This window comes from Balaenoptera physalus, assembly GCF_965194825.1.
Source record: "Balaenoptera physalus genome assembly, chromosome: 11".
NCBI classification, from domain to species: domain Eukaryota; kingdom Metazoa; phylum Chordata; class Mammalia; order Artiodactyla; family Balaenopteridae; genus Balaenoptera; species Balaenoptera physalus.
Window position 1 is genome coordinate 44,792,063 of NC_138896.1, and position 12,254 is coordinate 44,804,316.

The 12,254-nt window shown below is 38.6% G+C and overlaps 1 protein-coding gene across 6 annotated transcripts in view; it reads left to right on the top strand.

Moving 5' to 3' along the window:
• The window catches only part of ZNF451 (zinc finger protein 451), an 86,366-nt gene that overhangs the window by 8,472 nt on the left and 65,640 nt on the right, over window positions 1-12,254 (top strand). Inside the window, exon 4 of one of the 6 annotated variants that reach the window (XM_082414292.1) lies at window positions 227-10,424. The exons of the other annotated variants lie outside the window; for them this stretch is intronic. Coding sequence (XP_082270418.1) covers window positions 227-1,720 — 1,494 coding nt within the window. The 3' untranslated portion in view covers window positions 1,721-10,424. Of the gene's footprint in view, window positions 1-226; window positions 10,425-12,254 lie in introns of those variants that run through there. 6 annotated transcript variants of the gene reach the window in all.

Sequence of the window (12,254 nt, forward strand, 5' to 3'; positions counted from 1 at the left end):
TTAATGCCAGTAGTTGGTTTTGGGCCTTTGGGGTAGTGAAATTTGTGGATTTGACTTCTGTGGTCCCCTTGCTGACCTGAAGTGGATTGTATGTTTCATTGTTAATTATAATAATTTTAAAAATTGAGTTCTACTTACTGGACATGCATCTCTGCACTTGAAAGTTAACATATTAAAAGCATATTTTTTTTCTTCCTTGGTTTTCTTGTTCATGTGGATAACCCAGAGAATGCCTGAGTCTAAGGTGCCATCCTCTGAGAGTCATCGCCCAGAAATGTGCTCTAGCTGCAGTGTTCCTCTTCCCAGTGGAGACAGCAGCTCCTCCTCTGGGAGCTGTACCAGCAGTCCACACAGGATAGTTTCTCAACCTTCTTCTGTTGAGAACCCATTGGAGAACCAGAAAAGTGATCAAAGTAATTCAGTTATTAAGATCTCTGAGACAGAGACGCTTAAGCCATCACAGAATTGCCAGATTCTGCCTTCATCTCCACTTCTGGTCCCCCAAGAATCTTTGGCCTCTTCAGAGGTCAAGGAGGATTTACCTGTAGAGTCTTCTGCCTCACAGCACGGACAGGATGCCATCCTCTATCTCCAGACACAAGTGGCTGAGATGTCCCGAGTGATACGTGATCTGCAGTCCAGGAGCTGTTTTCGATTTCATCATTCTAGGCCAAGTGAGAATTCCTCGGTTCCTTGGGACATCTCTACCTCCAAGGAAGAACATTTATCCACAGTGGAAGAAGAAGCTGACTGCAAATCCCCCTCAGCTGATAACAAAGGGCAGCCAGCTGACCCTAGTCAGTCTAGTTTCACAGGGCTTTTGAAAAGAATGGAACAAAGAGGTATTATCAAGAGAGTCACATTACAGTCCGAAGCAGAACCATGCGAAGGGAAACCTGATTGTGTGACTTCTAAGAAACGTTTGGTCCCTCCACTGCATCCTCTTCTGAGAATCGCCACCACTGAGGTTTTTAAAGACCCTGCTGATTGCCATCCTTCCTCCTTCATGGGACACAGGGTATATCCTGTGGCCAAGGATACCTCTCCTTTCCAACCAAATCCACCGGCCGGGGGCCCCATCGTAGAAGCATTAGAGCACAGCAAGAGAGGAAGCACAGCATCACCTCTGGATTCTACCTCGAAAGAGATGGAGGTCATGGGTTGTAGATTCTACCATGCTGCTTCCATTGCAGCCCGAGCTGCTAGCTACATGGCCTATATGACTCAGTATCAGCGTAAACTCTGGGAAGACATGGAGGATCTGGTCCATGACCCAGAGTTTGATCGTGGAAAAGCAAGATGTATAATATCTGATGGTATGGATGCGGGCCTTTGGCAGCTTTGTACTACTAGGGATATAATGGACTCTGTGGTCAGAGTTATGGCAATGGCAATAGACTACAGAAGGCAGGCTTGGCTTCGACTCACATCTCTCACTAAGAAAACCCAAGAGAAGATCTCACACTTGCCCTTTGACGGTACTTCCCTCTTTGGACAAGATGTGAATGCTGTAGTTGCAGAAGAAAACAGTATAAAAGAAAATGACTATAAAGACCACAGCAAATACTATAACCAACATCGATACTTCTATAGTCATGACCAGAAAGCACATTATCACAGTAGAGGATACTCCAGAGGGGATTGGTACAAACCCCGAAACCACCCCTATAGATACAGGAAAAAGGGAGAATCTCCAGAACGCCATGGGTACAAGAATTAGTAACCCATTCACGTTCAGCAGTGCACCTGTCCAAGATGCTAACTGTGCTGCTTGCTCCTCCCATCCACACAGGATCTACAGGTAGGAGGGCACCTCAGAATCTGAACGCATGTCTGGAATGATCACAGCTGACATTTGAATTCTAGACTTTTGGAATGAAGTAAAAAAGAGACTCATGTTTTCTTGGCCAAGAGAGTGGTAGAGACGTTCAGTAGGGTTGGACAAAGATTTACCCGTTATTTCTAGTCCAAAATAAGTCTAGAGGAGGGTACTCAGGAATCTGAATCCTCTTATGATTAAGGAAAAATATAAATATTTCTTCCCCCTCAGGAAAATCTCACTGGTAAACTGAGGACTAGGAGATTTTGGATCTGGAAATAACCTACTACTAGATCTCTAACACCAGAGGCAGATCCTTCGTTTTTAGGTCATCCGTGCTTCCTTGTTTAGGCTTCCGTTTGTCAGATCTTCACAAAACGACAAATCTGTTATAATCTCTTTATGTCAGGGTGATCAGCTCACCAAGTGTCCATACTACTGTCAAGCTCTGTGAGACTTCAGAATCAGCCTTGAAGCTGTGTATCAAGAACTAAAATTCAAATCAAAATTTGCAAAATCCAGTTCACTTCCAGTGGGGTGGCTAGATGTCCCAGGTCTACTGTGGACACCAGCTGGAAGAAGACTTTCCTACCTGTGACATCTCTGTAGAAACTTTCACAGTAACTGTCTTCACCACCCAAAGCTACACAGAGAGAATTCTCTGCAGTTGTCACTCCTAAGTCTGCCAAGCTCTCATATATCACAAGCTGTGAGACCTGGTCACGGTGTTCTCACAGGATAATCTGGGCCTTTCACCAAGATGACCTTGACTACCTTCTAAACTTTTAAGCTCCGTAATTCATCACACTCTAAATACAAAAAACATAATGCACATTAGTACCCTGGAAATCAAGGATGTTACACCATCCAGGCATGCAAATCTGAACTCTTGAAAGAGCAAGAATTCCAAACATGCCTGACAATCTGGTCCTCCGATTGTAATAAAGAGTGATGCCATCAGTCTAGATTTTACTGAGAAATCCTTCAGATTCAGAGCATAACTGTGGATGTAGTAGAGAGAACATCTCATGCACTTCTCTTTCTGGATGTCCATTAACGATTTCTCAAGACTTCAGTGGTGTGTTCTTGGTTTATTGGTCCCTTAATCTAGTCAGACTCTTACCATGAGAGATGACTTATCTTTTTGTTCTCGGTTCTTCGCATTATGATTTCTCCATCAGACTGGAACTGGCAGCAGATACCTCAGTTACATGTCCTACAGTATCTATCTCGAGGCAGTGGCTGTGCAGTGACCAGCCCTTAGACCCTTGTCTTCACATCGTGACTTCAGTGTTGGAGAAAATGCCAAATTGGAGGGGTCTGAATACATCATCTAGAATTATTTACTTGGCCAAATAGAAAAAAATTTTATCAATAGACTCATAATTTTGTAATTTCTTGGTTTGTCGAACATCTGCATTTTTTTTTTTTTTTCATCTGCTTGACCGTAGTATTTTGGGTCTACTCTTAGTGGACTATGACACTGTTTTCGGGTTTATATTTGTTCTGTTTCTTGCCATGGTTCCTGCACAGTGGTAACTGATGTTTTCCCTGGTGCCCCACTTTTTAATATTTTATTGGAAGCCCATTCCCCCTCCTCATCATAACCATATTCAGCACCCTTTTTGTTTACTTTCTTCCTCTCCCTGTTTGTGCTGTAGAGGTCGAAGATGCAAATATCCCTACTTGGAAGAAGTTATTTTGTCAGATAGTTTCAGGGTACTGTATTGATTCTGTTTGTCCTATTTGTAGATGAAGCTTAAGCTGCAGTGTTGATAGAGTCTCCTCTTGGCACATTTGGTCAAGTCATATCTAGAGTTAACATTTACCTGTAATTTTTCTATACTTTTCACAAAGTTTTACTTCTGTTTTAGGTCCGTGCCAGTGCTCTAAAAATTCTTTCAAATTGAACCCTAGAAGAGCACTGATAACTGTCTAAAAAGAAACAAGGGCTTAAGAAATCATACGAAGATTTTTATAGTTCACGATGTGTGCTCTGCCAGTTCAGCAGTCTCATGTGCCCTTGCTGTAGCACCGTAGTTTTCTTCTGTGAAAGGACTAGCCATGGGGAACTTGCTGGAGAGAGAGACCTTGACACTTTTCTGTACGGCTGCATATAGATGTTCCCAGTTATCTGAGGCTACTTCGCACTGCTCCCACTTTTCCATTTCTTCCCATCCTTTCCCTGAATTACATACTGGGTCACCAACTTGATGATTTTTGAGATACTCTTATTTTCCAAAATTCAAACCAAAATTATGTTACTTGAAGACCTGATTCTCTGAAACTGCTCTGGCATTTCCACCTAACCTGCTCTTTTTAATTTTTTAATTTTTAATTGTGCTTAAGAAAAGACATAACATAAAATTTACCATCATAACCATTTTTAAGTGTATAGTGGAGTAGTGTTAACTGTCTTCACGTTGTTGTATACCTCCTCCTTTCCTAAATGTTTGTAGAGCAGCACTGCTGCTGTCTTCATTTTGTGTTATGTTGCTCCGTAGCAACAAGTAGCATTGCTTTGCCACTCGCTGATTGATACGCCCAAGCATCTCCAGAGATCTTTCCTAAAAATAAAAAGGTATTGAGATATCATGGAATTGGTGGTCAGGTGGCTAGCTTCTGAAGGGGTTCGGCAGTTGTGTGGGAATGGGGCAGAACACTGAAGTGTGGGAGCAGGTTTAGCTGTAGATTGGGTGCTTGACTGCAGAAGAAACAATATTCTTAACCTGTTTTTTAAAATTAGTTTAAAGTCTTTCTCTGGCATACTTGAATGATGATGGTGTTATAAAACTAAAAACAGGGATTTGGTGTAGGGAAACAGCCCTAATAGACAACCACAGTTAGTGTATGGAATTCATAATTAGATAACAGGTTTTCACATCATGTCTGCCATTTGCAGAGCCTTCAACAAGATTCTCCATCAGGCCAGCCTCTGATGTTTGAACAGCTCTAGGTCTTCTAGGAGGCGTAGCAATCATCGCAAGTTGAGTGATTTGGTGTTCTTGAAAGGGATGCGTCTAATGATCCTTTTTCTTTAAAATGTTATTGTTTGACTAGACATAAAATGTATGTGGAAATGATATGATTTCTCATGGTTACTGTGTGTACACAGAAATGCTGTTTCTATTCATTGTTATATGAAGTGCCTTTTTAAATTTCACACTGTTGTTTAAAACTTAACATTTTAATGTCTTGCATATGTTGCTGGTGATATTTATGTAAATTCTGTACAGTGATTATTTTATCTTGTAGTTTATTCGTCTTCTGTACAATTGCACTATCTAAATGTACTCTCCTTCTGAATGTTACTTTGTTTTCATTACAGCACTATTGATTCATTTCAGAAGGTTGTAGAGTATGTCCCTCCCCCTTTATTTAAATAACTTCACAGTAGTTATTTTAGTTTTTAGTGATTGGCTCAGTTTTCTGGGCGTTGAGGCAGCTTTGTTTTCTATATCTAGGTTCTAGGTTTCTGATTGAACCATTTGTCTCATGTCTAACCTTGTTCTTAGCCATGGTAACACAACTTCAATTTGATAAGTGGGTGTGTTTACTTGGTAATAAGTAACAAGGACATTAGGAAAATGAGTACATTTGTTGACACTTTATCTTTTTTTTTTTAAGACTGTGTGACAGCTTATCAGTGTAATTCCATTTAAACATTATTATTATTATTATTTACTTCGTGGCAGCTTCTTTATCAGTATAATTCCATTTATTTACCTAGCCCTCAAAATGACATTTTGAGGGGAGCATAAACTCAGGCTACTTGGGTACTGTTTAGTATATTACATTACTATTATACTAATAATTTACTGAATGATACCTAAGTGACCTGATTGATAATGTCCTTAAGGGCCTGCTCCATCCAGGATAACCTCTCAGGTACCGTAAACAAGGAGGTTGGAATCGACGCAATCCAGAATCCCTTCTAGCTGTAAACTTGGATACAGAGTTAAATGACATGGATGAACAGAGTTAAATGCCACATTCAGTATTCTTGAGGACATACTTAATTGGGATTCTGGTAAAGGTTAGAAATTATGGATTAGATCTTTGTAGAAATAGTTTAAAGACTGCAATAACTGAAAACTTTTTTTTTTTTTTAATGTGAGGCATGTTTTGCCCAGACTTGCACTGTTCAGGTTCCATTGGCTTTTGAAATTTACCATTCTTACTTAGTGTTAGTGGCTAGTCCAGTAATTGACTGTCAGATCTGTATGCATCTCCTTCCTGTCGTTTAGTTGGCTGGACCTATTCTATATAGTTTTTCATTAGTGTTTACACCAATCAGGTCTTCATTTTTCACTTAAGAAAATAAACAGGTGGAAGTTGTCAGTAAGCGGATGACGATCACTGTGTTGAATGCAAATCTTTCAGTTATTTATCCAGATATAACAAGTTTTGTAAGCCATTAAAATATGTTATGGAATGTCTCTTCCTGGATGAATGATGAGAATATTGTTTTATTAAATCTTTTTTTCTTGTATTGATTAGTGGGATGATATCTTTGTACTACTTTGTCTTTTCATTTGCTTGACTTTATGAGAATGAAACCTTTTTTATAGTAGTGTTTGGTACCATTGAGATACTACTCAAAATTAGGTTTGCTTCCCGTGGATATATCTGGAAGTGATCACAGGCCAACCATGTCCTTTTGATGTTAGCATCTCAGTTATTTCATTCTTTGTATTGGGTCTTTTCTTCCCCTTTATGTAAAACCTCTTTCTAAAAGGATGTCTGATCTTCCTTAATCTCTTTGATGGAGATTATATTTTTTATTCTACCAGTCTGTACTAGCCAGGATTTTGATGTGGCTTTTTATGTTTAAATACAATGCCTTCAGCATTATTGTAAGAGATTTTCTAGTTTTCTCTTAAAAATGTCCTTTTTAAAAAAAAATAGCCAGTCCAGTCTCACACTATTTGGCTATTGAACTTTCATCAGTTTTTAATGCCTTCTTGGTTACTGGTAGTAGTATTTTCTCATTTCTGTGTAGTCTTTGTGCAAATGCATTATTATATGTAGTTTGTGGTCAATTGCATTTTTTCTCTCTAATAAAAATTTTAAGTTCATCATCATTAATTTATAGTACAGCCCTGACATACACTGTATCTTTAACATTAATCAGTTTTTTTTCTAGGTTGTAAAAACTTTACTGGTTTTGTTGAGGTAACTGTCTATTTCAAATGGTCTATTGGATTTTCTGATGCCTTGTCAATTCAGTAAGAGTTCTCAGGTTGTCTGTAGTTTCTTTTAGGACTTTGGAGATCTCTCAAGTTGTATTGCGTTTTCTAATAGTCCTGAGTAGTGTATTCCTTGGTAGAAGTGAAAGCAGATCCTTTATATCTGGTAATATTAAAAGAAATTCTTTGACCTTAAATGGTTCAAGTGTTATCTTGTGGGTTCTGTTAGTAGTCCCTTTGTAAGACTAACTTTCATATGCCTTTTTTTCCCCATGAGCTATTCTGTGCTTTCTGTTTTCTTTCATTACCCATAAAAGTGGCTCTATCACAGCATTCAATTTTAAGGGCTACAGTTAGACCTCTTGTTAACTCCTGGTTTTATGTTATGACTGTGTTTCACACTGCCTTGACTTACAGTGTAGTGATGTGCTAAAATAATTATGTTTGTGGTCCTTTTATCTATACTGCTTTTATTTAGTGAGGCAACAGTGATGTGTATGATAGGGGAAAAAGACATTTTCCAAGTCACTAAACATAGTTTAAAATTTTCAGTTCCATTTTAAAAAACATTTAATTACATTAAGCTTTCTGCGTTTAGGTGTGCAGCCCATTCCTTTCTGCCTTAGGGAGAATAATTGTAATTAGTTTCATTTAGATTCTTAGCACAGAGTTGAATGCATGTTGGTCTTTGCCTAATGGCTTATAACAGCTCCTGTTTTCTTTTGCTTTTGACAGAAATATATTTTGACATGTTGGATGCTCTTTGATAGTATTGGGTCTAATTGGCATCTTCCTACCTGGGAAGGATTAGAGGAGAGAACCTCCATTGACAGAGCGTATATGTACCAGGCTGTCTGTTGGTTGCAAGGGACTCTTGAGGCAGAAATGCACCCTTATTTTGCAGATGAGGAAATGGAACTTATATTAAACAATTTGCTCAAGTGGTGAGCTTTGAATATACACTCTGTTCCTCCAAGTTTCAATTCAATGTTGTACTCAGTGGCCTTCTTTTGTCTTTCAAGGCGCCACTCAAATCTTAACCTCTCTGAGAAGATAATTTGTCAAATAACTACCCTTCTTCCCTGGATTTTGTGTTTATGGCTCTTATCCCTTATTACTTGATGTCTTTATTAACTGATTCCTGGTTATTTCACTTGTCCAATCAGAAACCCGAACCTTCATTCTTACATTGAGGTTTCACTGTGCTGGACTGAGATGATTTCTGGATGTGTTGTCGTTGGCTTCTGTTTCATAGATTCCTTATTTGTGTCCCATTCATTTTCAGCGCTGATCATTTCAGTCATGGTTCTTGATGCTTGTGTTTTTCTTTGTTGTGCCTCTTTTGTTTGTTATACGCTTTTTGTTTCAGATATACACTTAAATTTTTTTTTAACTGGTGTCTTGAGGATACTGGCTTAATGAAAGGAAGGTGGAATGCTAAGCACATGGTATTTGAATTCCAAAGAACTTGATCTGAGTATTAGCAAGTCACTTATTCTCTGAGACTAAGTTTTCCTACTCTCAAATGAGGTAATAATGCCTGGAACTTCAAAGCCTGATACAAATTTCCTTTCTTCAGTGGTTTTGCTGTTTCTACCCACATTTGTAGATTTCTTATAACTGTGGGATGGTATTGGATATACATACAGATATACTTTAAGATGTATTTAATAGTATATAATAGTTCATTTCATGTCATCACATCATGTTCCCCTTGTTTACAGTTTTTTTTAAGGCTGAACCATTAAGCTACATATAATACAAGCCCAACAGTGGATTAAGTCATTGAAAGATGTATTTAAAATAAAATAGTCTCTTAAGTGCAAGCTAAGAAATGCTCATAATAAACAGTAAGAAAAAAACTAAAAATGTAGAATGAAGAGCTAGAATGTATAGGTATGTGTATACAATTTTTGATGGATGGTATTTTGTCATTTTGTGTCTCTGATGGAAACAATCAGTACGTGCTATGTGCAAGCAGGCCATGAGGAAGGTCTGTGGATACTGGGAGTTAATAAGAGATGGTATATTCTCTTGAGAAAGAAATACCAACACAGTGTAATTGTCCTATTTAGAGGAACGCCTATGATGAGGTTGGAACAAAAGAGAGGGCCATCTGAAGTGGTCCAGGAAAACTTTTCTTACCAGGTGCTCGAGCTGTGGTTTGGAACGTGATTGGAGAAGATTTACCTGGGCTAGTGGAGAAACAGGAGCCAGACATTCAGGTGAAGGAATCAGTGTGTGCATGAGTGTGGGAAACATCGTGTATCTGGCTTTTCAGCATCGTAAGGAACAGCTGCTGTGGGCGCAATTGGAGGAGATCAGGTTGAAGAAAGGATAAATGTACGTGAGAATGTATTGGTTCCTACCTATTCCAAGCGTACTAAGATATGTAGCCATTACTTGTAAGGTCTTAGAAGTAGTCTGCCTAGAAGCTTCTTTGTCCACTATGGGCATCTAGGCAGTTCCTTTTCTTCCTTGAACTGAGCCAGAGGAAGGCTCTCCATCAGTGCACCTCTAGCCCCAGGGACGGCTCCAGCAGTGACAACAAACTGGGGCCCTGTGGGAGAACAGCTTTGGTGATGAACAGGATGCTGCTGCTAAAGAGGGAGGGGCATCCCATCACGGCGGGCAGGTGCACACTGCAGGACCATCTGAGGGCCATGGTCCTCACTGCAGCTCAGTGCGGCCTGTTTCCCTGTGCATTGGCTTACAGATAATTTGAGCGTGGACTTGGAGAAAATGAAGGTATTTCTTTAAAATGTTGCTTCTTTGGAGATTGGAGATGTGTTGCACAGGGCCTGTGAACCTTGTGCCACTGGCATCTCCAGCAGCACCTAGAGCATGTTTTGTCAACTTCCTTTTTGTTTTTTCTCTGCTTTAAGTTTCCTTCCTTGCTCTGGTTGCCACTTTCACCTTTTCTCATCTCTCTCCACAATTCTTTCTTTTCTTACTGTGCCAGAGGTAGGGCAGTGGCACTCAGGGTTGAAACATTGTAACTCCCTTTTGTTTTGTCACAGCTTCATAGTAGGAGATACTAAAAAAGTCTCCTAAGTTCCAAGGTTGTTTTTTGGGGGGTTGGGGGGGTCCTGTGTCTAAAGAGAAAGTCATTCTGCCTAGGAGGGGAGTTTTACAAATACAGATATTGGTAATTAACCCAAAAGACATCGTAGGAAGAATCTTATTGAAGAGGTTTGGTGGTACGAGCCTTCTTCACTGAGTAGTACTTTACAGAATGGTGTATATCTATATGTATGTTTTAAAATTTGTTCATATAAGGCGTATGTTCCATGTACTTTGTATTTGTAAACAATAACCAGTTTGGGGGTGGGAAGGAGATTGCTTTGTACAAAAGGGTTGTTTCCTGGTTTTAAACCTTTGCTGCTGGAGATGGTAAATAAATATTGTACAGCTTTGCTGTGTTTATCTCTTCTGTTCTATCTGTATTGGAATATAAAATTCTTGAGAAAAATTGTTGCTTTTCAAAATGTTATTTGGGGTGTGGTTTCAGTTATAAGTTGGGTACAAGGGGATTCTGGTAAACAAAACTTATTCTAGGAGTGTAAACCTCATAAGACCAAACTACAGACCCAAGCTTTGAAGGGATGGGCAATGAGAAGCAGGCTTTGAAACTGGAGTTTGTATGAAGTAAAGCAGTTGTTTCAGGAATTCTTTTCAGCCTGTTGAACTGAAAATGGCTTGCCCTAATTCTTGATTAATATCTGTTTCTGTTATGTTTGGGCAATAATGTAATCCAGTCATTGCACTTCTAGATACAAAAAGAAACGTGGAGGGAAAAAGTTAAATACAAGATTATGTTCCTTTTAGAGACAAAATTTCCATCTGCTTTTATGAAGGATAGATGTTAAACTTATATTTTTGAAAGGCAAAAAGTAGTGATTTAAGCCAAATTCATTATATTTCCAAACAAAAGATTGAGATTCTCGAGACTTTTTGTCTTTATACAGTCTTGTTCATTAGTAATTAAAATTTTCTTAACAATTTTATAGCATATTCTAATGCAGAAATATTAGAAAATAAAGATTAAAAAAGGAGAAACCCTCTAGACAGAAATAACTACTGTTAACATTTTGATTTATAGCCTTCTAGATTTGGTTTCTTCTAAATATTTTTACAAAAAATGGGGTCATTTTCACTTAAAAACAAATACAAATGATATGGAAAAAAGGCATTGAACTATATACGTTACAGCTTCATTGACAAGTGGGATTTTGTGCTGTGTCATTAATTTGCTTATTTAAAGATTTGGTATGCATTTATTTTATGGTTCACATAGCAGATCACAGTTTCATAGCAATGTTAGAAATTTTAATAGTTTCCAGGAAATCTTTGTTAGCTCATTAAACTTGATTAGTATATGAAGGTATTAATTGCTTTGGTAAAATTTTTGCCTAAGTAGTGGAATTCTCATTGGACGTTATTCCTGATGATCTTTTATGAGCAAGATTGTGAGTTCATGGTCAGAACTGGTTTCACGTTCACTTGAACTGATTTCAAGTTTGAAGTGGTTATTCGTCTGTAGCAAAAAGAGAAAAATCAGGACAGTGCAACTAGTTTTCACAAGGTTAAGTTTATTCAATAATGAGACTACTGAGGGAAATTTTGAAGTATTAGCTCAAGTTTGTGTCTTCATTCTTATGAAATGAAAAGACACAGTGCTGCCCATTGATATTAGTTCCTTTTTAAAAAATACCCTTACTTGACAAAATAAGGGAATCCTATATCAGGCTTTTCTTCCTCCACTGCCCCTTCCCCAATTATAGAGACCCACTGAATCCCACTATTACAGATTAGATACCAGAAGAAAGCCCTCTTCCCTTCCCGCCCAAGTTATCTATTTCTGGACTTGGAATTTTTGCTGTAATTGCCAAGCTCCATTAAAAGATAAACATTGTCCTCTAAAACAGAAGAATTCTTGCTTATTTTCTCCTAAATATGCTTAGCTTTCATGGACATGTGCACTCAGATATAACCAGTATCCTTAATCTGCTGCCATTTCTAGGACACAACTCAAATTTGCTTTGTATATAAGAATTTCATAGTGTCCAGGGGTGAGCATAGGGTTGCAGGGAGAGGCCATATTAACCTGGCTTCTGAGGTTCTGGAACAGCTTTCCTTCCTGTACCCAGTGTGGCCCTCATTTTGTAACCTTCCAACTCCTGATCACCCACGGATTTTGGTATGTTGGACTATGTCATTGGAGTCTTACCTCTGGTTCCCATTTT